We start from the raw sequence: 27352 nt of genomic DNA, 5'->3' as shown, positions 1-27352 counted from the left end.
GCCTTGTTGCCTATCTTAGGGAGAAAGTGTCCAGTGTTTTGCCACAAAATATGTTAGCTATATTGTATATTTTAGATGATTTCTATCAAGTTGAGAAAGCTCCCTTCTATTTCTTTTTTTCTAAGGTTTTTTGTATGTGTGTGAATGTTGTATTTTGTCAAATGCTTTTTCTGCACCAATTGATGTGATCATGTGATTTTTTCCCTTGAGTCTCTTAATATGGTATATTGCATTGATTGATTTTTCAGATGTTGAACTGGCCTTGAATTCCTGGAATAAACTCCACTTGGTTGTGGTGTGTAATTCTCTTTATATTTTACTGAATTTTATTTGTTTACATTTTGTTAAAGATTTTGGGGTGTATATTCATAAGTGATACTGATTTATAGTTTTCTTTTTTGTATTGTCATGTCTGGTTTTAGTATAACACTAGCTTAAAATGAATTGGAAATTGTTTTCTCTCCCATTTTCTAGAAGAGGTTGTGTAGAATTGATTTTAGTTCTTTGAACATTTGGTAGCATTCTCCAGTGAAACGATAAAGGTCTAGAGATTTCTTTTTTGGGAGTTTTTAAAAATATACCTTTAATTTCCTGAATAGTTAGGGCTATTTAAATTATCAATTTCATTTGGTGAGTGGTGGTAAGTTTGTGTTTTTTGGAGAAGTGGTCCATTTCATCTAAATTATTAAATTTATATATGTAGAGTTCAGAGTATTCCATTATGCTTTTGATATCTGCAAAATCTGTAGTGCTATCCCCTGTTTCATTCCTGATATTGATGATTTGTATCTTTCTTTTTTTTTTTAAGTGTTGCTAGAGGTTTGTCAGTTTTATTTATCTTCTTAAGGAACCAGCTGTTTCACTGATTTTTCTTTATTTTTCTGTTTTCAATTTTATCTGATTCTGCTCTTATTTTTATTATTTCCTTTGTTTTAGCTTTATTTTGTGCTTTTTTTCCTAAGTTGATACGAGATAGATATTGGAAACCTTTCCTCTTTTCTAATATAGGTATTTAGTACATTAAACTTCCTTGTCAGCACTGCTTTAGCTGTGTCCCACAAATTTTGATATGTCATTTTAATTTTCATTCAGTTCACTGTGTTTTTTTCTTGCCTTAAGACTTCCTGTTTGTTCCATAGATTATTTGTAAGTGTATTGATTCCAAGTGTGGGTATATTTTTGTGTTATCTTTTTGTTATTGATTTCAGTTTGATTGCATTATATTTGGAGAACATGCTCTGTGTGATTTCATTTACTTCAGATTTGTTGAGATTTTTTTAATGGCCCAAGATTTGGTCTGTCTTGGTATATGTTCCGTGGATACTTGGAAAGAATGTATATTCTGCTGTTCTGTTGTGAGCTGGGTGTTCTATAAATGTTGATTAAATCCTATTAGTTGATGGCATTGTTGAGTTCTTCTCTGTCTTTGCTCTTTTTTTTTTTTCTTTGTCTAGTTATCCTATTGATTATTGAGAGATGGGTATTGAAATCTGCAACTGGAATTGTGGATCTGTCATTCTTTCAGTTTGGACAGTTTTAGCTTCATATATTTTGCAGCCTTGTATGGAGCATTTAGGCTTGCTCTATCTTCTTAATGAATTGACTCTTTAATTACTATGTAATGTTGTCTTGCTCTGTCTTTAGTAATTTCCTTAGGTAGAGGAAATACTCTAGAGCCTTAGGGTAAGGGAGGGGTTACCCCTTCCAATGCATTTGAAGAAAAAGACTACAACTGAAGAGTTTGGCTATAAATAGGAAACTTGAAAGGTGGTAAGAAACAGCATAAATCAGAGAATTTTAAAAATTTCTTTTACAGGTTTTTATGTAAGCAAAATAACATCTAGGAAAATTTGAAGGTATAGGGCAAAGAAAATCATCTTCAGTGTTTGTCATTATAAGTAAAGCAGCAGTAAATTTTTTGTACGTATATTTTAACCATATTTCTAATTCTGTAGCATAGGGTTATAGATGTGGAGTTGATGGATCGAAGATTATGTGTTTTTTTTTAAACGGGAATGTGGAGTCAAATCAAAGTATGTGAAATCCTTTTGCTTAATTGGTAAGATAGCCTTTCCTTCAATTGTTATTTCTTCCTTGTAGTGACACTTCTTTTTTTTTTTTTTTTTTGAGATAGTTTAATGACATTTCTAGTATCATGGTAAATTTGAGAGATAATTGGATTTCGTTGTTTTTTTCGTATTTTGAAAGATTATTACTTTGAACTTGATTTTTAATTTTTAAAATAAACTTTTATCACAGTATACTACACATGAAGAAAATCACATGACTGTGTAGCTGGATGACATTACCAATTGGTTATACCCATGTAGCCATTACCCATGTCAAGAAATAAAACATGACCAGCAACCCACAAAACGCTTCTCATGCTTGCTTCTTGTCACACGATTTACCCCGACCCCCGGCATAAACAATAAATTGATGTTTTACACCATAAGTTAGGTTTCTAAAATATTAACTGTGATTTATACAGATGGAGTCATGGAACATGTATTTTGGGTGTATCTGGCTTTAATTCTGTACTGTGTTTGTGAGATTCATCTCTGTTGCAGCAGCAATTGTTTGTAGATTTTTCTTGCTGTATCATGGTACTACATTTTATGTATACTATCTATGTTTAAGTATTGCAAATATTTTGTTCCACTCTGTGTTTTGTCTTTTTATGCTCTTAATGGTTATCTTTTGATGAACAATAGTTACTACTTTTGACATAGCCCAATTTATAAATCTTTCTGTGTCCTGTTAAAGAAATATCTGCCTACCCCAGGACCATGAAGACATTTCCTTGAACTTCTTAAGAAGCTTCTGTTTTCATCTATAAACTATTACATTAAGTACATTCATTCTTCATAGATTTTAAAACAGAATTTTACTGAAAAATAGATACTGAATTTTATCAGATGCCTTTTCAGTCGCAATTAAGCTAGTTACTTGATTGTTTTCCTGTTTTTGTATTTAATCTTGTGTTTAATTATGCTGCAGTTTTCCTTGTGTTTTATCTGCAGCCCATTCTTGGGATGTACCCTTTTTAATAACAAACATATACCCAAGTCTTAGAATAAATTAAAAAATATCCGCTCACTTGGAAATAATGTCAGTAGCTGCATTCATTTGTTGTCTATTTATGTAACCATCTATTTTAATTCCAAATGTATCAGTAAATAATAGGCTAATGTACCATGGTGACTGTCTTTTTTATTACTTATATATTTTTACTTTTTATTAATTCACATTTTCTTTCTTTTTGTAAGTGAATGAAGCTATTAATTTGTGTTGTATTTCTTTAATGAATTAGCTTGATTTTTTTGTAATATATTTTCCATTTTGTTTATCTCTTCTTTTGAGATTATTGTTTTTATTTACTTTTCCACTTGTAATTTTGTTCCATTTCTAAAATCTCAGTTTATTTTGCTCTTGCTTTTCTTTTTCTTAACTACTAAAGTATTTAGACTGGTAAATTTTTCTTCGGTAGACTTTCGTATGTTTTGATACAATTGATACTTCTCTTTAATATTTTTCTTTACATATTCACAGTTTAAGAAAGATATGTATTTCTTTAAGTTAAAATATAATTTCTTACCTATCACATGATGCATAATTACATAAAATTTGTAAATGTTTTATGCATACATTATTTCCAAGTGAGTGGACATCTTTAATTTATTCTGAGACTTGGGTGTATGTTTGTAATTTCTTCCTTTTTTGGATTTATTACGAAAATAATGACTCCGAATTCCATCTGTTAATACTGTCTTATCTTTTAGTTATTTCTCTAAAGAAATTGAAATCACATTGTACATATTACTTAAAAATTTTTTTCTTTATATAATGTGAGTATTTGCTTATGTGATTGATTATTTAAAAATAATGGCTGCATATATTATAAAGATCTTTCATAGGCTATTTAATGAGAACAGCTTTATTAGCTATTTAAATTGTGTTACGTTACCTTTATTTGAATTTTTCAATTTTATTTTCATGTGTTTTTGAAAACGCATATACCTGGCATGAAATTCAAAGGAAACAAAAGAGTTTAAAAAGTCTGTCTGTCTCTTTCCCACTCTTCCTTCTCTTTGAAGCAACCAGTGTTAGTTGTATTTCTAAGCAATATGCACTTTTTCCTTTTTCACACAAGTGGCCATTTGCATCTTACTTTTTTTCACTCAGTATACTGTCGAGATGATTTATATCAGTATATTAAAAACCTCATTCATTTTAAGGCTACAGAGTGTTCTGGTATGTAGATGTGTCATCATTTATTTAAGCAGACTAATGTTTCTAGAATTTAAGTTGATTTTTAATACTTTTAACTTGAAACTATTTATTGAGATTTGCTCCTTGTTTTTAAACTGCAGATCTTTAAACTGATTCCTTCTCTGGCTCTTTTGCCTTTCTTAGTGAAAAATGGGTCAGGCTGATGCCTGACACTTAGACTTGTAGAAGTGAATTTACCAACCCCTTTAAAGAAATGATGAGCTCACTTCTTCGGGGGGCTAGGGATGGGAGGGCATTAAGTATGGGAAGTAGTATTTAAGGAATCCTGAAATAGAAGGTCCTAATGGTACAAATTTGTTTTAAATGTGAAATGTAGTAACATAAAACATCTGTAAGACATGAAAGTAGTGCTTAAAGAATTATAAAATGAACATCTGTATAATCCCATCCAGGTCTGGAAATAGAACTTAGCACACACCTGTGTGCCTCTTTCATTCGCCACTTTCTTCCCTGCCCCTTATGGTAGCAACTCTCCTGACCATTATGGTCTTCTTGCTGATTCTCTTTATAGCTTTGTAAGCTAATTATGTATTCCTAAACCATGTAGTAAGATCGTGCCTGTGCTTATTTTGGAACTTTTCCCGTAATATTGTCAGATGTCTGAAATTTTGTACTCTTAGGAGTAGTCCTGAAGAAGTGAGGGCCTAAGGAGTCCTGCACATCTTGTCTTAATGAAGTTTGAGGGTTCATTCTTATTATTAGATGAACTCAAGATCTTTTTCGTACCAGGTGATGGAGCTGTATCTTCACTATTGCCAGAATTCTGGAACTAGCTCTGTGTTTGGTTCTTTGACATACTGCTTCTGAAGCACCTATTTTCTGCAACCAGGGGATAGTCCTGCCTGGTCCTGCCTGGTCTCTTTAGTCTGATCTCTCTTTTTCCTACTCTCTTGTTCCTCTGCTGAGCGTTTTAAACTGTGTTCATGGTCAAGAGACCCTGTCGATTGCCAAAACAAAAACAGAAAGGAAACAAAACAAAACAAAAAACTACTTCTAAAGAAATTCTGTTTTCTTTCCTAATCTGTAAAAGTTATGGAATTTATAATCTTGGGCTTTGTTCATAAGTGCTTTTTCCTCTCTCCCATTTAGGCATCCTGAAAGCTTGAGCAAATCAAGTTTTATTTTTGTGTAGAATACCTTGCATTTTCTATAAACAAGTAGAAAGTGGCATTGTGTTATTAGAGCGTGCTTCCTTTTTAAAAACAGAATGTTTTGTATAAAAAGACCGCAAAAATAATTTCTAATTCAGTTTTATAGTTGTTACTTTTGAACTTTTCTGATGCTGCTTATACCACAGCCTAATACACGTACAAATATATGTAAAACTGAGACTAAAACTTCATGAACAGCACCCTTACTGTGTAACTCTGATATTGTTCATTCTGTTCTAATTTCATTAAAAATAAATGTTGATTAGGGACTCATTAAATCGTTTGCAGGATCTTTCAGTAAGTCACTGCCCACAGTTGAAAGGTACCCTGATTTTCTTTTAGAGAAAGAGGTTGGCTCTGAGGGATTAAACTAAATTGGGCAAACTAGTGTTGTGGCGTGGTTAAGAGCATGGACTTTGGAGAAGGGCAGAGTCCAAATCCTGGGTTCAAATCCTGGCTCTGCCACTTGTCAGTTGTTTAACCAGGGCAAGCTAGTCGGCATTCTTGGGCCTCAGCCTTCTGCAAAGTGGCAAACACTTCCTGCTTAGGGATTATGAGGATTAAATAAGGTCAGCATTAATGCACAGCTGCTATTATTACCTATTATGCCTTGTTTCAAGACTTCAGGGAGTTTCTCTGACTTCTAGCCCAGTGTTCTTTGTACAGAATGTAGAATCTGCTGTGACAGGAGTTATGGGACAGCGTTAAGTAACAAAACAGGTAGATGGGAATTCCTTAGTTGATCTGCTCACCCTTTGGGATCAGTTTAGGTGACTGCTAAGGTCTGTGCTCGCAACCTCTGCTAGTTTATTACAGGACTGGGAACTGCCTGAAAGTGTCAGACGGTCACCATGCCTTCAGTGTGGAAGACTTGGTTTTCCTGTCCCCATTCGTGGGAGGGAGGTTGAAGTAAAGCCTGTGTGTGTGTCTGTAAAATCAGCTCAGAAGGATGGAGGACATATACTCCTGAGTCTTCACTCTACCTTTTCCCATATCTCACATTTAAAGTTTATTCCCCCCCCCATCTTTTGAAGAATAACCAGCTTTTATATTTTAGATTACAGTTTATTCATAAAAGTAATTGAAGCAGATTTGAACATTGAAATTTGAGCAGGAAAATTAAATTCATATAAAATCCTACTGTGAAGAGAAACCTATTTAATAACATTTGGTGTTTTTTCTTCTAGTCTTTTTTTCATGCATTTTTAAAAAATGTTCCAGTAATACTGTATATTCAGTAACTTTTGTGATACAATTAAAACTGAACTGGTTAGATAGCTTTAGATCAGTAAGATGATAGAGGACAGGAGAAGGGATACTTTGTTGAGTGGAAGGGACAGTGACCTCTTACTGTCTCTGATACTGAAGGGTGGCCCTTGATATAATTTTTCCCTGTCAGGTATTCTGGAGCAAGTCAGAATTTGACCTTAAAACTCTTTCCTACTTTCTGCTTTTTCTCCCTTATTTGGCACACACTCCTGAGGTCAGAAGAACAAGTATTATGCTGCTGTAATTAGATTGCAGTAGATTTGCTGTTTTTTTGTGGAATATGAAAGTTGACTTGTTTCTGCTAGTTCAACTAAACATATATATGCCAGCCAGTGCTTTTCAACTGCTTCAGATTCCCTACCCAGTGAGCTCACCCCAGTCCTGAGAAAACCCAGGTGTGATGTAACCTGCCCTGCATGTAGTACTTGAGTGATGTGCTCTCCAAAAATGGTGACCTAACGTGAAGCTAGTCTGTTTTGTTTTTTTCTTTCCTACAGATTTTGAAGCCAGCTTCATAAGACTATTGGACAAAATAACTAATGGTTCTCGAATTGAAATAAACCAAACTGGTAAGCTCCTTTTCTTCCCACTCCTGAAAACACCTACTTAGACATTCCTCTGTTACTCACTCTTTCAGATTGAATAAACATTGTATTTGGATGGAAAAACCTAGTTTCCTGTCTGTGATACAATTGTCTGAAGATAGTATGTGAAATCTGTCAATTTAAGGGGCATATACTTGATTTAAGATTAGAAGACTGAAAATTTCAGATCAACAGATGAGCAACTCAAGCAATAAAAATATTTTGTACCTAACATTTATTTCAACGTACATTTGCATTTACAACGTACATTTTATTGTTGTCGCGATAAAATCTTCCGACTCTTGAGTTAGTTGTGTGTGCTGAATTTTATTTTTTTACTTTGTCTTTTAAAGAGTTTTACACAAGTGTATGCAGAAAGTTTGAAAATCCCTTCATCTGTTTCGTCTTCCATTCCCTCTGCCAGGGGCAGCCATGGTCACTGCTTGTGGAATGGGCCCTGGTCTCCTTTCTATGCATTTGCTTACATGGGCGCTTCTGTATCTCAAACCATCAACAGGGCTGTGCTCTTCATATTGTTCCGCAGCCAGCTTTTTTCATTAGCACAGAAAGCTTGGGGAATTTTCCTGCTAGGCACGTGCAGGTCCATCTCAATATTTCATTGGGCTTATATAGTTTATTGTATGGATACAAGATACTTTATTTAACTACTCCCCACTGATATACATTTATATTGTTTCTAGCTTTTTGTCTTTTTTTTTTCTCTTAGAAACTCTTTTATCTACATTGTATAGACGATCATGGCAAACATCCTTTGACTGGTTCCATGAACTGTGTACTTTTGCACATTTATTCAACAAAGGAAGCCGACTTTTCTGTATGTTGGCTATCTTAAGAAAGAAGACAAGCTTGGCTTCATAAATGCCATGGGACTCGTTGATCTGTACCTGCACTTAGCCAGACCTTACACAGAACAGGTTTCAGGCATAAGGCATCAGATAGCCTTTGCAGGCTGTGATTTCCTTGGTCTTCCTTGGCTTGTTTACTTTGAAATTGCTGGATATTTTTTCAGCAATTTTTATTGGTGATTCAGAGGGCAGGTAATTCTATTCTTTCCTAGTCATAGCTACAGCTTAGGTTGACAAGTAAGACATTTACATGACCCTGCCTCCTTCCACCTCCAGTGTTCCTGCAACCTCCCCTTTCCCTAGTCAGAGTAGAAGCCTTGTGGAGGATATAGCTCAGTGGTAGAGTGCACACTTAGCATGCATGAGGTCCTGGGTTCAGTCCCCAGTACCTCCACTAAAAAATAAATAAGTAAACTTAATTACCTCTCCCCACCAAAAAAAAAAAAAACCGAAAAAACAAAAAAACAAAAACACAGCCAAACAACAGAGTAGAAGCCTTTGTTCTGATGATCTGGTCAATTTCTCATTTGGTTAGTTTGCAGGCATAAACAGATTTGCAGAGTTTAGGGGTTACACAGTCTTTTGTTTTCCTTTTTTTTTTTTTGGCTTTTTGACCTGAAAGATTGCTTTATGACTCTAATCGTATTTAGAATAACTGATTTAGAGCTTTTCCTACTTTGATCGGAATATGATTCTGATAGTGGTTGTTTGGATTTTGGTTTTTAATATAATAAAACCTACATCTATTTTATGAGACTCCAAAGAGCTGCTTTCCTTTTAGTGGCTGAATATAGTTCCTTCCTCTGATGTTAAATTTGTTTATTGGTAAATTGTGGCAGAAGACGTTGGCCAAAGGTTACAAGCACCAGCAATACTGTGTTCATTTATTTATACCTCCCAAATCATCTAGAGTACTTTATTTTGTTTTTCCTCCAGTATGTAAACCTAGTAAGAACCTTTTTGGATGAATGTGCATATGTGAAAGGATAAATAAAGATAACAGAGTTTCTGCTAAAGCTACTCAATAATTTTAGATACTTCTATCTGTTACTTTTAATATAGCTACTGTTAATGGAAGTAAGTGCCATAAAGGACTTGCCATCTCTAGGCATCTTGTTTGTTGAGTGTGGTATGTGGGGAATGTCATTTCAAGGGCTTATAAGAAGCTGGTTGCTGGCATGGTGATTCTAGAAGATCATTTGTAAGTCCCCGTCCCCCAGTCAGCACAGTCTGAGACTGTTGGGAGACTACAGTGCCTATTAGGATATCTCCTCTGTGCCCTGACACGACTTTGGCAATTCAGATGGCTTAGGGAGGGGTTTAATTTATTACTGTTTATTAAATTACACTTAGTTTATTATTGTTACAGGGGCTTGACAGTAATGAGTCAGCTTTTGGACTGAAGCGTGTGGGCTCTTAGGAATGGCATTTTGAACTCTCTTGGATGCCCTTGTCAAACTTTCCCCTGGGGACTCACTGCCTTCATTGCCTTCGTGACATTTAGTTGTTGGTTTTTTTTTTCCCCCTGACTTTCTTTCTTCCTGTGTAAGGAACGACTTTATATTATCAGCCTGGCCTCCTGTACGGTGGGTCTGTGGAACATGACTGTAGTGTCCTTCGCAGCATTGGCTATTATCTGGAAAGTCTTCTTTGCCTGGCTCCATTTATGAAGCACCCGCTAAGAATAGTTCTGCGAGGAGTGACCAATGACCAGGTTGACCCTTCGGTGAGTAGTGAGGTCACACCACGGTGTGATTTTTATTTTGTCTCTTGTCACAACCCAACTTTTGAGAAACCAGTTCCTGATAAAGCACGGGTTTATTGTTGAGTGTGTGTCTGTTTTCTTATTTATCTTGAGATTTAGAGGTTAATCAGTCCAGAGGGGCAGATAAGCCAAGACTCACAGTCATCCAATTCAGTGACGATTGTTAATATTCGTCAAGGTGACTTTCATTGTCATGTCTAAGAACCTTCAGAGCAGATGCTTACCGTATCATCATGGTTAACATGAAATATGGCTCCATTGGCTGAAGTGTGAGTGTGCAATTTTCATGAGGTCATGTGATAATTGAGGTTGGAAGGCAGCAGATCAAAATTTTAGACAGAGACTAATAGCTCCTTGGCAGTGCTGCAGCATAATCCTGACTTCGGCTTCAACCATAAACTTTAGGACTTTCTTCTTCCGAAAAGAGTTTGCAGATTTAGAAAAAGGATATGATGGCAGGGAAGGTATATGCAAGCTTTGCTAGTTTGTGGGCACCAGCAAGCTTCTTATTACGTGTGCTCATTTTCCTGCATGTGTGGGGAGGATAGTTTAATATCCAACGAGGATATTTGCTGTAGCTACCATTGCCAGTCTGGGATGGGTTTTGTGTGTATGTGTGTTTGTTTGTGTGTCTGTAAGAGAGAGAGAAAAAGAGAGAGATTAGAGGAGGCCTGCCTTAGTCCTCTTGTAGGGAGGCAGAGATCCCTACCTTTGGATGGTCTGCTGTATCGAGAAGGTATCTTAAAGATGTGAAGTCCTGACTGAGGATACTTGTTTTACAGACATTGGACCTGAACCCCTGAAGGGGCAGCTTCTGAGGCAGAATGTGAAGTGTGTAGCTTTCCTGTTGTACAACACAGGGAATATAGCCAATATTTTATAACATCTACAAATGGAGTATGACCTTTAAAAATTATGAATCACTATGTTGTATACCTGTAACTTATACGATATTGTACATCAACTATACTTCAATAAAAAAATAAAATATATTAAAGATATATATAAATTTTTTAAAGTGTGTAGCTTTCCTAACCAGGGAAGACCAGTCAGGTGGTGCATTGAGCCCCAAACTGGAGACTACTGGTATTCATGACGACACTTACTAGAATATAAACATGGTTAGTATATTCTCAGGCGTTAAAAGAATTGTTCCCAACTCTTGGGAATTCAGGTGCATAAAATCTTCCTGGGATCTTGAGTTCAGTGCAAGATCTGAAATTCTTAGCTGTATGGAAATGTTGCATAAACTGTTTAGAATTTTGAACTAATTTCAAACAATTGCTTTTTCCTACATTTTGTGGAAACTTCTAGGAAATGGATCCTTCAGTTAAAAGTGAAAAAGTGTGAGAGAAAACCTCCGCACTTTCAGATTTGGGAGGGGTGGGAGGGGACGGTGTCTTGAATATTGGGAGAAGGCCCTCAAGCTTCAGGAGGCTCTGGCACTGTGTGTCCCAGTTTTGTACTTTTTCTATAATTACTAATGATCTTAAAAGCTGTTATCACTGGCAATATTAAAGTTTACGTATTTACATCTTAACAGTGACAAAGATTAATTGACAGATTCCCTAGGAATAGTACTTAGTTCTTTTATGCAATGTATTACAATTTTTTTGTTATTGATTTCTTGTGCTGTGGGCCTGTCTGCTTTTGCAAGCTGCATGGCTAAAATGACCTTGGTTAGTACCTGGTTCCAGCCCAGGATAAAAGAAATACACCTAATCCTGGATAAAGAGTAACTTCTTCAGCCTGTAGCTTCTTTATTTAGAACTTTCTCTTTAATGTGTGTTTTCCCCGTCAGTTTATGTCCACGTCTACTCTCTGCACACAAGTGTGAATACAATGAGTTCTGCTCTTAGGGAACTTGGTCTCATAGGTAGACAGCTATGAACACAGCTACAAGGCTGTATATCTCTGAGCTCTGATAGAGGCACAAGCAAAGTGCTGAGGGCTGGAGAGGGCTTTCTGGAGGGAAGGAGGCCACAGAGTCAGTCCTGGTTTTAGGAAGATAACTCGAGGTTGAGAGAAGGATGAGTTGGAGAGATGTCAACTAATTTGAACATTATGCAGATGGAAGTGGAAAGAAAGGGACAGACATGAAGGAGAGATTTCATAACTTGGTAACTAATTGAAGTTGGGATAGGAGGAAGAGGTCATAAATAACTCCATGATTTCTGTCCTGGTTGACTTGAAGGATAGTGATCAGAAAGAGTTGGACATGGGGAAGAGGAAAATTGTGGTGGGATGATGGATGGTATGTTTGATTTTGATCCTATTACCTGGGATATTGATCGGATATGCACAGGGGCTACCAGTTTAAAGTTGGAAATTACTGTCTGGAGCCTTAGAGATAGGTCATAAGGATCTTACCTACTGATACTTCATTTCCTAGGAGCATGAGGTTGACTAGTGCCAAGGTTAAACACTGGCAGCTTTTCGGCTCAGTTAATACAACAGGCAAGTTTTTCCTTTGGCCTGCACAGTGTGTTGCTGGTGGTGGTATGTATATCTGGACTGGTTGCTCACATTGGAAACCCCAGATGTTACAGTGTAGTAGGTTGATAGAGCAGCACTGGACCGCTGTTTTGTCCATGACCGCCATCAGTTGGAGTGGAGTAGTACCTCCCCTCTTTGGATAAGGTATGAGATAGATCTTCAGCTGGACACAGGTCATTTAACTTCTTTCTCTGGCCCCTGTGAGGGGTGGAGATTTAGCCTCATCGTTTGGGGGCCTGAGAATAGAAGAAAAGGAAGTGAGTGTGTACGGAGTGAGTGGGAGAAGAGGAGTTGGAGACAGTGACTGTGGAGTTAGAAGTACTTGGAGAAGCCAAGTAGGAGTTGAATTCTAAGAAGCCAGGGATGGTCCACAGAGTCAGTATTTGCAGGAGCTGAGTTAGGACTAGGCAGGGAGATTGGGCAGTGAGAAGTTTTATTGACCTTTGAGAGAGCAGTATCATTGGAGGACAGGGGCAGGCACAGGTTCAGAATGAGTGGAAAAATAGAACCATGGAAGATTAGGAGATTCTTCCAGAAGGTTAGATAGGATGATTCCCTAAGAGCTGAGGTTGGGATTTTTTTTTTTTTTTTATGAAGGAAACTTGAATGTGCTTTTAGGCTGAGGCGAAGCTGTAATGGAGAAGGAAAGAATTAAAATAGAAGGGGTAGCAGGATTTAGTAGGTCTGACTCCTCTGACATCCAGCAGGCAGGAGGGTTGAAAGCAGAAGTGATAGGATGAGCCTTGTAAAAGGGTAGGGACATTTTTCCTTGGAGGCAAAGGATAGGAATGGGTGGAAATTTTGAGAAGAAAAATTCTAGGAGGTCTCCTTTGAATCTCAGTGACTTGATCCTGGTGCCAACTAGCTGGTCAGATGGTGAGTGAAGAGTCCATTCTTTTTTAGTATTGTCCTGGCAGAGCAAAGAAGTACAGTAAATTCTACTGTGTGCTGGGCCCTGCTCTAGGTATATGTATGTATGTATTCATATTTATTTCATTCACAAGGTGAGAAGGGTGTTATCACCGTTTCAGGCAAGGTAACTGGAGAATAGGTTTCTTCCCTTTTTATATTTTCTGTTTGGTGTAGATCTGATCATATTGCTACCTGTTGATTGATTGACTGGACTATAAGGGTGACACTTTCCCCAGGTACCACTCAGGTCAGACTTTGGCCTTTTCCCTCTAACTGCAGAGTGACAGATCAGTTTTCCTTAAGCAGAACCTGCAGACCACCCCTGCTGTGCTCAAACTAGTGCACAGAGCCGGGGGAGGCTGTGGAACATGTCCAGTCCAGCCCCTTTTTATACAGCAGGAAACCAAGGCCCTGGGGAGAGAGTGTCCAGGTCTCACAGCTGGTAAGAAGTAGAGTGGAGCTTCAGCCCACAACTGCTTTTGCAGCCTGTGTCCCACCGCATTGAGTTGTTTGCCCTCCATGTCAGATGGAGAGTGACTTAGGAGACAAGACTACACCTGCAGTTACACTAGGTTTCTGGCTGACCTCAAAGTCAGCTTGACTCCATCCTTTACTACTTTATGTGTAGGTAGGATGAACCAGGAGATATCCTCTGTTTTCTTGCCTTTCTTTTTCCCAGGAGAGCTGGAGGCTGCCTAGTTCCAGGAGTCCTGTGGGCAGAGTAACCTGTGTCTTTGCGACCCCCACTTTTTCTAGAATCTGGCTTGACCTTCACCCCAGCTGCCCTAACACTAGCCTAGACTAAATTCTTGATTCTGGTAATCCCAAATGCATATTTTAAGTGTTTGGGTGTGTGTAGCTTTAATGTTTAATTGAAATTAGCTAATCTTTACTGGATTTTCCCAGTAACTGCTTCTGTCCCACCTGATCCATGCTGTACATGTTCTCAGGCTTCATAGGTCATTCCTACCTCTGGTTAATTTTCTAATACCAGAATACTTAGTTGGGGAGTATTTTCTACCATAAAGCCTTGTTGGAGTATTGTTAGTATATGTTAGAGCTGGTAGCAACTTGAAGACAAACTGGCTGAGTCTCTTACCTTAGAGACAAGGAGATTTAGACAGCTGAGATTTTCTTGATTGAGGCCACACAGCTAACTAGAGACAGAGCCCAGCCAGGACCAGGGCTTTTCCTTACAGCCTCGGTTCGTGCTGCCTGCCCTCATTACCGCCTTGTAGGACCAGCCCCCACCAGCCTGATCCGAGTGTTTCTAGTTCCACTGGAACAAGCAAGGGGTTACTGTTCTGTCCCAAATTGCCACTGAGACAACATTCACTAACTTGTTAGGTAAATGTGGTTTGAATGTCATCCTTATCCTCTGTGAGGAATCCACAAATGAATAAGGAGGGACCCGGGCCTCCTCGGAGTTCTAAATGAGGAGGAGACAGCAGTTCCACTTGGCACAGTCTTGCCATCAACTGTGGATGTTGTGTTGCAATTTAGGGTTTGTGTTGCTTCTTGCAGTTTGAGGCTGTCCTATCCCCGAGGCCCCCACTGCCTTGTAGAGTCACCTACCGCCTTTAGCAGCCTGTGGGGTGGGTGTCAGCAGGGTTCTTAGATAGGGGTCTTAGATTGAGTAGTTCATTTGGTTTGCTTTAGCTTGGAGTGCTACTAGCTCTAAACATTAAACAACCATGTTAGAAAAAGAATACTAAAAGAGGCTGATACTTTCTTCCATAGTGTCCATACCTATAAGAATGAGCAGAGGTCTCAGTCTGTTTTCTTTTTAAAAAAAAATATATTTTATATATATTTTTATTGAAGTATAGTCAATCTGTATGAGCTCAGCAGTTTCTTAGTGCTTTTTGCGTGATGCATGTGATGCACACAATGACCCATAAGGTAGGTGTGTGGTATTGTCCGTGAGGAAAAGAGGCTCAGAGAAGCCAGTGGCTTATGAAATCTCAGTCCTAACTGGGAGCAGAGCCGGCCCACACCCTCAATTGTAAGGCAGCCTCCTTTCTCTTTACCAGGCTAAACCTTAACCTGTTTCATGGGCTCTTTCTTCTTTCCAGCTCTCATGGTTTAATTAAACTTTTGTTTTTTTCTGAAATGATTCTGTAGGTTGATGTTCTTAAGGCAACAGCCATTCCTCTACTGAAACAGTTTGGGATTGATGGTGAATCATTTGAGCTAAAGGTAAGAATGTGTAAATTGTTGGCGGTATATATCTGTGTGAAAGATTTTCTTACCAGGTCGTTGGAGGAGTTATGACTTCGTGAGTGCGTGTCAAATTTGAAGTCACCATTTATGAGAAGACATATGGGATATATGAACCATACATGCAGTTTTTGAGCTGAAAGGGCCCCTTTAGTAATGACAAGAATAGCCAGCAGTTATGTTGCACTTACTGTGTGGTAGGCAATCGTGTAAGCATTTTGCGTGTGTTCAGTCCTTTACTCGTAACAACTCAGCTAATCACTAGTGGAGCCAGGATCTGGCCATGGTGCCTCTCTGATCCAGATCGTGTATTTTAATTTGTGTCCAGAGCCTCCCAACATGAATGTCCCTGAGAATTTTCAGTACATTACTTTCAAAACCTAGTGGAAATAATTTAAGCATCTGTTTGTTTGCTATTAAAAGGAATTACATCATTCTAGTCACACTGGATATGTTAAGCTGTCTAGCATCTCTACTTTTTAAATTGATGTTTTTAAACCAGGGAAATGACTTCATTTTTATTTAATAATATGTTGATGGATCAGTGAATTCTTTAGGAGAAAAGGGTTCCTGATGGTTAAGAAATGAAATTAGCTTATGAACTAGGCTAGTCCCTTGTTTTAGGGTTGAAGAAACAGGTCGTGATGGTGAAGTGACCTGCCTGGCTTTGACTGGGATAAGTAGGCTCGGTGTCCACTGCTCATTCCGACACACCACACAGTCTCCTTGCCTAGCACGTGCCTCCTTGGAGCTGATGTAAGGTGCTGTTGATCTTGAAGAGGTTGACAAGTTGGGTGTGAAAGAGTTTTCTGTATTCTTAGGAAGAACCTGTTAGTGTAAGCCAGCCAGGTTGGGTGTCACCCACTCTGCTGAATCCTCATCTCTTCTCTCATTCCACGTGCAGATTGTGCGAAGGGGAATGCCCCCTGGAGGAGGAGGTGAAGTGTTTTTCTCCTGTCCTGTGAGGAAGGTCCTGAAGCCCATTCAGCTCACAGATCCAGGAAAGATCAAACGTATCAGAGGAATGGCGTATCCTTTGTATTTGCTTCAGATTTCTTATTTTTGTCTTGCCTCACTAGGAATGACTCAACAATTTACTTCTTCCCAGGGTTATTTACATTTTAGACAACCGTCTTGGAAAAGTCTTAACAGTGAATTCATAATTGTTGGCCGAGATAGAATACTGTATTATCTGCCTCACTATGACTAGGTTGATGAATTCATTTATTTTTTCAGTTAACACTTAAGCAAACACTTAAGCAATCTGTAGTGTGTGTGATACTCTCCCGAGGGCTTTGATTTTGGGGTCACCAACGCACTGCAGTCCCTCCCTTGGAAGAGTTCATTGTCTGGTGAAGGAAACAAATATGCAAACACATAATTCTACTGTAATGTGTAAAATGATACAAATGATATGCAGTGGGCAGGGGAAGCTGAAAATAGAGAGTGGCTAATTTGTCTAGAAGATGTGGGAGTACTGAATGATAGTGAATAATATCTACCATTTATTAAGTGCTTAACACTCCACTATGATAATTTATATATTTAATTTATTTTCATTTATTTTTAAAAATTACTTTATTGAGGTATGATTGACATACAGAAGGCTGTATATATATAATGTGTACAACTTGATGAGTTCAGAGATATGTAAACACCTGTGAAACCATTAACATGATCAATGCCATAAACGTATCCATCTCCCCCAAAAGTTTCTTTCCACTCTATTTATTACTTTACTTTTTTACTTTTTTAATTTTTTGTGATAGAAACACTTAAATAAGAGCTACCTTCTTAACAGATTTTTAAGTATGCAGTACAGGCATTGTGCTGTACAGATCTCTAAGCCTTAATCATCTTGGATCAGTGAAACTTTGTACCCTTTAACTAACATCTCCCCACTTACCCCTCCTCTAGCTCCTGGGAGCCATTTTTCTGTTCTCAGCCTCTGAGTTTGACTATTTTAAATTCCTCATGTAAGTGGGATCATATAGTATTTGTTCTTCTGTGTCTGGCTTATTTCATTTTAGCATAATGTTCTCTAAGTTCACCCATGTTGTCACAGATGACAGCATTTCCAGTGGGATTGCTGGATCAAATGGTAGTTCTATTTTTAATTTCTCAAGGAAGCTTCATACTGTTTTGCATAGTGGCTACATCAGCTTACATTCCTACTAACAGTTGCAAAATTTCCCTTTTCTCCACACCCTTACCAATACTTGTTATTTTCTTTTTTGGTAATAGCCATGCTAACAGGGGTGAAGTGATGTCTCAGTATGGTTTTAATTTGCATTTTCTTGATTATTAGTCATATTGAGCACCTTTCTATGTCCCTGTTGGTCATTTCTATGTCTGTTTGGGAGAAATGTCTATTCAGGTCCTTTGCCCATTTTTAAATTAGGTGGTTTCTTTGTTTGTTCGTTTAGCTCTGAAGTTGTATGAATGTCTTACGTCTTTTGGATATTAATCACATTTATGAATTTCAGACATTTTTTCATTACATGGGTTGCCTTTTCACTTGTTGTTAAAAAGGTTGTTTCTTTTACCTGTATTTTTGGCATTATATTCAAGAAATCATTGCCAAAGCTACAAGGCTTTTCCCCTATGTTTTCTTCTGGAGTTTCAAGTTTTATGTTTGCTTTAATCCATTTTGAGTTGATCTTTGTATGTGATGTAAGAGTCCAATTTCATTCTTTTGCATGTAAGTATCCAATTTTCCTAGCAATATTTATTGAAGCGAATATCCTTCCCCCATTGTGTATTCTTAGCGTCCTAATTGAAGATCAGTTGACCAGATATATGTAGGTTTATTTCTGGGTACTCTGTTCTGTTCTATTGGTCTATATGTCTGTTTTTATCCCAATAACATGCTGTTTTGTTTTTTGTAGCTTTGTAACATATTTTGTAACCAGGAACTGTGATGCCTGCAGCTTTGTTATTCTTGCCTAAAGTTGCTTTGGCTGTTTGGAGTCCTTTGTGGTTCCATAATACATTTTAGGATTGTTTTTTCTATTTTTATAAAAAATACCATTGGGATTTTGATAGGGATTGCATTGAATCTGCAGATTGCTTTAGAAAGTATGGACATTTTAACAATATTAATTCTTTCAGCCCATAAACATGGACTGTCTTCCCATTTAAAAAGTCTTCTAAAATGTCTTTCATCAGTGTTTTTCAGTTTTTAGATTTCACCTCCTTGGCAAAGTTTATTCCTAAATATTTAGGGTTTGTTTTTGTTTTTTTTTTGAAATGCTATTGTAGATAGGATTGTTTCCTTGATTTTCGTTGGAGATAGTTTGTTGTTAGTGTACAGAAATGCAACTATGTTTTGTATGTTGATTTTGTATCCTGCAACTTTATTGAATTCATTTATTAGTGCTAAGAGTTGTTTTATGGCATTCTTTAGGATTTCTACATATAAGATCATGTCATCTGCAAACAGTTAATTTTACTTCTTCCTTTCCAATTTGGATGCCTTTTCTTTCTCTTTCTTGCCTAATTGCTCTCTTTAGGATGTCCAATTAGTATGTTGAATAGGAGTGGCAAGAGTAGGCATCCTTGCTCTGTTCCAAATCTTTGGGAAAAACTTTCAAGTTTTCACCATTGAAGATGATGTTAGTTGTGGGCTTTTCGTGTATGTTCTTTATTATGTTGAGGTAAGTTTCTTTCATACTTAGTTTGTTGAGAGTTTTTGTCATGAAAGAGTCTTGAATTTTGTCAGATGCTTTTTCTGTACCTATTGTGACAATGATGTGTTTTATTCTTCATTCTGTTCATGTAGTGTATCAGATTGATTGATTTGCATATATATTGAACCATTCTTGCATCCCTGGGATAAATCCCACTTTGTCATGTTTTATGATCCTTTTAATGTACTGTTGAACTCAATTTGCTGATATTTGCTGAGGATTTGTGCATCCATGTTCATCAGGGCTTTTGGCCTATAATTTTCTTTTCTTGTGGTGTCTTTGTCTGGCTTTGGTATCAGGGTGATGCTGGTCTCATAAAATGAGTTTGAAGATGTTCCTGCTTCAGGTTTTTTAGAAGTTTAAGGATTAGCGTTAACTCTTCTTTAAATGTTTGGTAGAATTCACCAGTAAATTCATCTGATGAAGCTACCTAGCCCTGGGCTTTTCTTTGTTGGGAAGTTTTTGATTACTGTTTACTGATTCAGTCACCTTATGTGTTATGGTCTGTTCAAGCTCTCTGTTCTTGATTCAGACTTGGTAGTTTTTAATGTTTATAGGAATTTATTCATTTCTTCTAGATTGTCCAATTTATTGGCATATAATTGTTCATAATATGATCTTTTTTGATTTCTGTAGCATCAGTTGCAATGTTTCCTTTCACTTCTGTTTTTAGTTATTTGTGTCTTTTCTTTTTCTTAGTCTAGCTAAGGGTTTGTCACTTTTGTTTATCTTTTCAAAAAACCAACTTTCAGTTTTGTTGGTTTTTTGTTTTCTGTTTCATTTGTATCTACGTTAATCTTTATTGTTACTTTAGTTCTAACTGTGGATTTGGTTTGCTTTTTTTCTAATGTAAAATTAGGCTACTTACTTGAGCTGTTTCTTTTGTAGAAAGAATGTAGGCACTTATTGCTATAAAATTCCTTCTTAGTACTTCTTTTGCTGCATCCTGTAAGTTTTGGTATGTTGTATTTTTATTTTCATTTGTCTCTAGATATTTTCTAGTTTCCCTTTTGACTTTTTAACCCAATGTTTGTTCAAAAGTATGCTTCTAATTTTCATATATTTGAATCCGCATTTTCTTGCTGTTACTGATACTTGGTTTCATTTTATTGTGGTTGGATAAGATGCTTGGGGTGATTTCAGCCTTCTTAAATTTTTTAATACTTGTTTTGTGACCTACCATGTGATCATAGATAATGTTCCATGTACACTTGAGAAGATGTGTTCTACTGTTGGTAGGTGGAATGTTCTTGTATATGTCATTAGTTTTATTTGGTTTATAGTTTGTTCAAGTCTGTTGTTTTTCTTATGGATTTTCTTTCTGGTTTTTCCATCCATTATTGAGAGTAGGGGTACTGAATCTCTTGTTATTATTGTATTGACATATGTTTCTCCATTCAGATCTGTTAATGTTTGCTTTATATATTTAGGTGCTCTGATGTTGAGTACATATATATTTGTAATTGTTACATCTTCCAGTTCAGTTATTTTGTTATATAAAGACTTTTGTCTCTTGTAATGTTGAAGTCCTTTTTATCTTAAAGTCTGTTTTGTTTGATATAAGTATAATTCGTCCCTGCCTTTTGGTTACCATCTGCATGGAATATTTCCATGTCTTCGCTTTCGGTCTGTTTATGTCCTTATATATAAAGTGAGTTTCTTGTGAACAGCATGTAGTTGGATCTTGTTGTTTTATCCTTTCAGCTACTCTGTGTCTTTTGATTGTGGAGTTTAATACATGTATATTTTATATACTTTATTCTTAAGCCCCAAAGTGACTCTGAGTTCACTTACATCCTGTTTTGTGGATGGGGAAACTGAGGCTTTGAAAGCTTAAAAAAATTGCTTTCCATATCACAGATTATAATGGTGGGGTTGAAATTTGAACCCTAGCTCTGTGGCCCAGGCTTTTAACCCCTGCTTATTCCTTAGGAAGGACAGGACATTTGGACTGAGCCTTAAGAATGGAGGCTTGTAAAGTGGAGCTAAGAAGGAGGAGTGCTTCAGGCAGAAGTGTGGGCCTGTGCAGAGGGAGCAGTGCATAGTGGTTCTGGGAAGTGGCAGACAACGTGGTATGACCTGAATGTAGAGCATTCGGGGGTATTTGGTAGTAGAAGGTGGGACAGAAAGTTAGGGCAGGAGCCTGTGGAAATTGGAAGCTGTGCCAAAGAGTTGGCCTTCATTTAAAGTCAGCAATTTTCTTCTGGAGAGAATTTGCACATTAAGAGTGTAACTCTGGTGGTACCAAAAGAACTTTTGGCTATTTTTGTCTCATTGTAGAAATTTTGGAAGGCACAAGTTAAAAAAAAAATCTTAGCACGTAATGGCGATCACAGGGATTTATTGTGCCCTAAAGAGAGCCAGCAAGAGTAGGGGCCAGAGGACCAGTGAGGGCTGCTCGTGCTGGGAGGTCCTACAGGCAGGATGCAGCGATTACCAGGCCAGCAATAGAGGAGTAGGGAGTCCTCGAGTTTGATGTTTCTCACTTAGGTACCTGGATAGAGATATTTGTTCCGATTGTAGCTACAAGTGTTTGGGGTAGGGTGTGATGGGGTGAGTGGGGGTTAAGGTAAGTTTAATTTTATTCATATTGGGTTTGTTGGTTTCAGGGAGGTAAGTCTAGAAAGGAGTTGTTAGAAATAAGAAGTGTAGAACTGTAACTTAGGGCAAGGAGAGCTAGAAATGAACACTTTGGAGTCAGCTACTAGGTAGAGGGCAAAGAAAGGAGGGTGGAACCCTGAGAAGTCACTGATACTTGAAAGCAAAAGCACAGTGCATGCTCCCAGGAGGGGGGACTAGGGAAGATCAGAGAATTGAGGGGAGAGTTAAAAAAAAAAAATGCAGCTTCTTGGAAACCCAGGTTAGCGCCTTAAAGGGCCAGCGTTGGGATGGGGGCAAGCCGAGGGACTCACAGAAGACTGCCGCTGATGCCCTGGGAGCTCTTTTCCAGGGAGTGGTGGAGACAGAGGCCGGATAACCAGTTCTGGTTATGGAGTGACTGGGAGTGAAGTAGTGAAGGGTGGGGACCACTCTTTCAAGAATTTTGATGGGAAAGAGAGTAGAAAGAAAGATAAGGTGGTGACTTGAAGGGAGTTGAGAAGGTTTGTTCCCTTTTTAAAAAAAAGGTTGATAATGATGTGAATAATTTTGAAGGTAGGGTAAAGCGGATTTACCAAGGGGAGAGAGAGAGACTGATAAAGCAGGGTAACAAGGTGATTACAGCACTGGTGCTAATCAGGCAGATGTGGGTTCTAAGTCTGGCTTTGCCACTCACTGGGGGGAGGATTTTGGTCCCAGCCTTGGTGGACACATTTATTGTTGAGCCCATTGTAACCATGGTGTGGGGCTGTAATGAAGGTTAAGTCGGGTAGTAGATGTGTATTATGAGACACTGAGCTAGTATGTCAGTGAGCCTTTGGTAAGTTGCACTGCTGTAATTTTTGTTATTATTTGACAGGGGATGGATTGAAAACAGCAGACATATGGTGAGGGTGGCTCTAGATGGAGCTGTCTGAGGTGACTGGAAGAGGGTGGGAGGAGGTTTCAGTTTTTCCTGAGTTAGGGTGGGTTCCAGGATAAGGGGGCCGGCAAGGGGATGATAAGGGAATATGACAAGGGTGGTAAAGATGTGCTGTCACAGTGGCACAGGGGGCCACTGTAGCATGGGGGAGTGCCACTAGGGGCATAGTGACTACAGATAAGAAATGGGCTGTGGGACAGCAATAAGGGCTGCAGCTGAAATGTTATCATGGCACCAGCTGCACGGCCTTGTGGCTGCACCCAGCAGCAGTTGGCAGCCTAGAAGGAGGAGTAGAGAAGGCAGGAGGGCTGTTTTCATCCAGGGATGCGTATGGATTGACAGGGTGAGGGAGGAGTGCAGAAGGATGGGTTAGAGGGAGTACTGGTGAGCAGGTTATTGAAGTGATGGCAGCAGAGGCTCGCCAGCCTGGAGAAAAGCACATGGTCAGAAGTTGGAAGAGGTTTAATGTAGAGATAGGTGCTGTGTAGAAGAAAAAGGAATTGTGCTTTGGGGTTTCACATATTAAAAGTGGTGGAATACTAGGTGCTGGCAAGATCTGGGTAAGGGCCAGTGTTGGAGGTGGGGGGCCTGGGTGGGGTTGGGTGATAGCTTTCCTAGTGGGAATCTGACAAGAGTGGGGAGACCAGGATGTATGCTTCTTGGGGTGCTAGATGCTTAAAGTCATGTTTTATATTTCTCAGAAGGTTTTGGGGCAGTCCTACTTGGAGGAAAAGAAGTGTGGAGTGGACTAACTTTTCAAAGACCTTGGTTAGCTTGAACAGGGGTGAGGACACAGACTAGAATGGGTTGCACAGCCACAGGCCAGAGAGAGCCGTTGTTTAGATAAAAAAATCAAACTTGGGGTGCTGCCTGAAGTTCTTTGTCACAGTTATCAAGAACAGAGGAATTCATAACAAAGCTTCCCTGGATTATGGCCTATTCTCTGCGTGGCCATCCCTGGGCCCATCTAAGTGCCAAGAGCCTTGTATTTGAGGAGAGAATGGGCAGGTGGGGGAGAAATGGTTCCTTCCTGGGGAGCCCCTAGGTTGTTGGATATTTACATCGATGTCTCACGGTGATGTTCAACTCTCATATTCTTCAGTTCTGAGAAGGTAGAAACAGGTTATAGAGAAATGGAAATGTGATGTGAGTAGGTGGGGCTTTCTTTTTTTTTTTTAACTAAATATGCCTGTTCTACTTGACCCATGCCAGTTACTTACAGCTCAGCCTCCTCCTCATTAACTTTGTACTTCGCCGAGTAAAGAATTCCACATTAAACCCTTGTTGATGGCCATTGAGGTGTCTTCTGTTTTTCACTATTGGCCAAAAATACCACAATTAATGTCCTTGTACACACTCCCAGGACTATTTCAGTTTGTTTTTCCTCATTTGAGATTTGTTTCCTCAATGCTGTGTTGTGGCAGTGAACTCCACTTGAAATACATTCTCTAGTTTGGAAACGTGATTTCCAGCGTGTGCTCTGTTTATTTTGATTCAGTCCTATAATAACAATATGGATTTCACGGAGGCCACTGCACTGGGGTCCCAGCTGCGCTCACTGGACTGGGTGTGTGAAAGCCTCAAGAGCTTTTTTGAAGGCTTTGCTGATGGCGCTGGGAAATGGGGAAGCCTCTGGGGTTGTACAGGGATTTACATAAAAACTGAAAGAGCCATGGTGCCCCAGGCACCTGGGGTATAACTTCGTTCCTCTCTGGCTTCTCTCTGTTGTTCTTCGAGCCTTCCCTGTATGAGCTGGAAGGACTCTGGTGAAGTCGGAAGCCCCTCACTTTCTTGAGGCTGGGGATAGGGCACCCAAACCCTGCCCAACACAACCCCAAGTCCAGAGTCTTCCTTTCAAGTCCCCAGCAAAGTTCACACAGCGCCCTCGCCCAGATCCCTGCCTGCAAGCCAGACATTCCAGCCATTGGCCTGCAAAGCTGCCCATTTCACAAACACCTCAAAGGAATGTGGGTTTGAATGGAGATCACCTTCTTGGCCAATTTGGAGCCTGGGAGAAAAGAGCTGCCTTTGGAAACAATTAGCTGGTTTTGTGGTCTGTTACTTGTAAGGCTGGTTGACTGCTGGGCTGAGCTTGGAGGTTGTATTCCCCACTGGGGGGGCTCAAGCTGGGAAAACTAGCCCTACTCTCTTGTGTGTGTTTGTGGTTTTAACTGAGCTGCCCCCCAAAGTGCGTCTCTCTTGACTGCCTGGCCAAGGCCTGGGGAGGAGCTGGTGTTGGTTCCTGCCAGCAGCTGTTACTGGACAGTGCGGTTGCCTTTTATTTAATGCCACCCACTCTCATTCTCCCCGCTGCCTGAGAGAGAAAGGAATGCTCTGTTTTAATTTTGAGATGCTGATTTGGTAAAAAGAGTTAAGTGAAGAGGCTAGGGTAGAGGCAGAAGAGGGGCATGAGGTGGAATTTGTTGGACAATCTGGTGTCTTTTCTCTGGCCATAGGGAAGGTACTTAGAGAATCAGTCTCTTTCTTTCTATACACACACACACGCACACATGCTTCTTAGATTTCTCTGACGTGTTAACACCAGGGAGGGTGAAGGACAGGAGTTCCATATGGACTGTAACCATGACCTTGTCTTTCTTGGATATGGGTTCTCAATATGGTATTCATAAATGTGCTTCAGGATGTCCACAACCCCCTAAAATTGTCTGCAGGGGGTTGTGTGTTCACATATTTCTTGAGAGAGGGTTCATAGCTTTCATCAGATTCTCAGAGAGTTCTCTGAATCCCGAGAGGAAAGAATCCCTGCTTTGGGGTTTGACTCTTGAACTAACAGTAGGAAAAGCAGTAACTGGCATTCAGTGGGCTCCAAGCACACACCAGGCACTGCTCAGCACTTTACGTGCATTATATTTCATTTGAGCGAGGAGAGTATTAAGATTATCCTTCTCTGACTGATGAGGAGGTAGAGGCACCAAGATTTAGCACATTAGACCGGGAATGATGCAGTTTACAAATTGGGAGCTGGGACTTTTAACACAGACAGTCTGATTCTGGAACTCTGAGCCTTTTCTTGGTAGGGCCTCCACGCCAAGTCAGGTCGCTCCATAATGACTCTGAGATGTAGTCGACTTTAGAGTTCCTTTCCTTTCTTTGCTTCACTGCCTAAATTCTAGGATAGGCTTCCACTGGCCCTGATTGGCACTGTTACCTACCTGGTTTCCACATCTCTGGAGGACTAGGGAAGAAGACTGTCTTTGGGAAGTCGAATCTGTTTAATTTTGAATCTTAGTTCTATGACCCAGTTGTCCTCTGGGTCTAGACATCCGTGGCCCTTGCCACAGGGTTACTGTGAGCATAAAATAAGCTGATCCTGTATCTGAAAGAACTTTGAAAGCCATGAACACTGTAGGATTCTATGTCAGGATCCTGACATCTGTATTCTCTTGGAGAGAGTAGGCAGCTTCAGGCCTGAGAAGGACAGCAGCCTCCTGGTCCAAAGGGTAGGAGATCTGGGACTGTTTGTCTAAGCTGCCTGTGGTCAAAAGTACGCTCTGGACAGAAGAGGTGGTGATGTAACTGGACTGTGTGTGTGTATTGGAAAATCCCTCTTTGCTCTTTCCTCATTTCAGGTTTGTCCTTTGAGTCAAGTCAAATATTTATCGGGCATTTCTGAGTACAAAAGTAGTGTATGAGAGACTTGTGAAGGATGCGGGAGTGGAGCCCCTTTCCTTATGGAGTGTGGAGTCTCATTGAAGAGCAAGGGCGGCATGTATGTGTCTGAAGGGAGGCGTGTGGTAAGTTCGAGTGCAGACCACAGTCGGTGCTGCCTGGAGGATTTCAGGAGAGATAGGTAACTCGGCTGGAAGAAAGAAAGCAGGCAGATGGGGTTGAAGAATCTGGACATTTTGGTCAGTGGAGGAGAGGGTGATGGTGCCGAGTTGGTGATGAACACTGAGCAGACTAGAGGGTCTGATCACAAGATAGGGAGGCCCGGGAGTTACTGGGAGATTCTCCTTGGTATGAGGAAGATCGATCTCTTGATGGATGTTCAGGGTGGGTCAGGGGGGACCTAGATGCCAGTCAGCTTCTTTGCACAGGCTCTGAGTATTTTGTTTCTGTAGTTCAAATGAAAATTAACTGTGTTATTGACAGTGATTTTCAAACAGTTGGGCTGGAATGGGCAGACCACACGCCTTGTTTTCCTTGTTGGACTTGCTGCGTGGGGTTTGGATCAGAGTAGTGGGAAGATCACATGTTGTTACTTCTCCATTTCTTTATCCTCTTGTCCCACACACACAGCCACCCCTTGACCATAGATTGAGTATTGAAAGCCCTTACTTTTTACTTGGTTGGTGGCATTGGAGAGAGTCAGTCTCTGTAATAGAGTCTAATTTTAGAGTTTCCACTTCCTCAAGCACCAGCCTTTTTATTCGAGTTGCTAATATCTTCTTCCTTTCCTTTCTGGGTGTGCCCTGTTGTAAAATTGCTAATGATCAATATTTTGACCACAAGCTAGCAGTTGTGAGGAGCCTGTATCATCCATAAGTGGAATTATCACCTTATGTACTTGAAAATGGGTTTTTAGGTCAAAAACAAAAACAAAAACACCTGTTTAGACCTTTCTGA

General features: G+C 39.3%; 1 protein-coding gene across 3 annotated transcripts in view; it reads left to right on the top strand.

The window, feature by feature from the left end:
• Positions 1-27352, top strand: part of RCL1 (RNA terminal phosphate cyclase like 1) — an 81235-nt gene that overhangs the window by 8399 nt on the left and 45484 nt on the right. For all 3 annotated transcript variants that reach the window (XM_031676943.2, XM_072959485.1, XM_031676942.2), the window contains exons 2-5: positions 7211-7282; positions 9714-9889; positions 15461-15535; positions 16461-16585. In XM_031676943.2, coding sequence (XP_031532803.1) covers positions 7211-7282; positions 9714-9889; positions 15461-15535; positions 16461-16585 — 448 coding nt within the window. The remainder of the gene's footprint in view (positions 1-7210; positions 7283-9713; positions 9890-15460; positions 15536-16460; positions 16586-27352) is intronic.

The sequence above is a fragment of the Vicugna pacos genome, chromosome 4 (genome assembly GCF_048564905.1).
Source record: "Vicugna pacos chromosome 4, VicPac4, whole genome shotgun sequence".
Lineage (NCBI taxonomy): Eukaryota > Metazoa > Chordata > Mammalia > Artiodactyla > Camelidae > Vicugna > Vicugna pacos.
The sequence above is the reverse complement of the archived record's forward strand: the minus strand, read 5'-3'. Positions and strand labels throughout refer to the sequence as shown.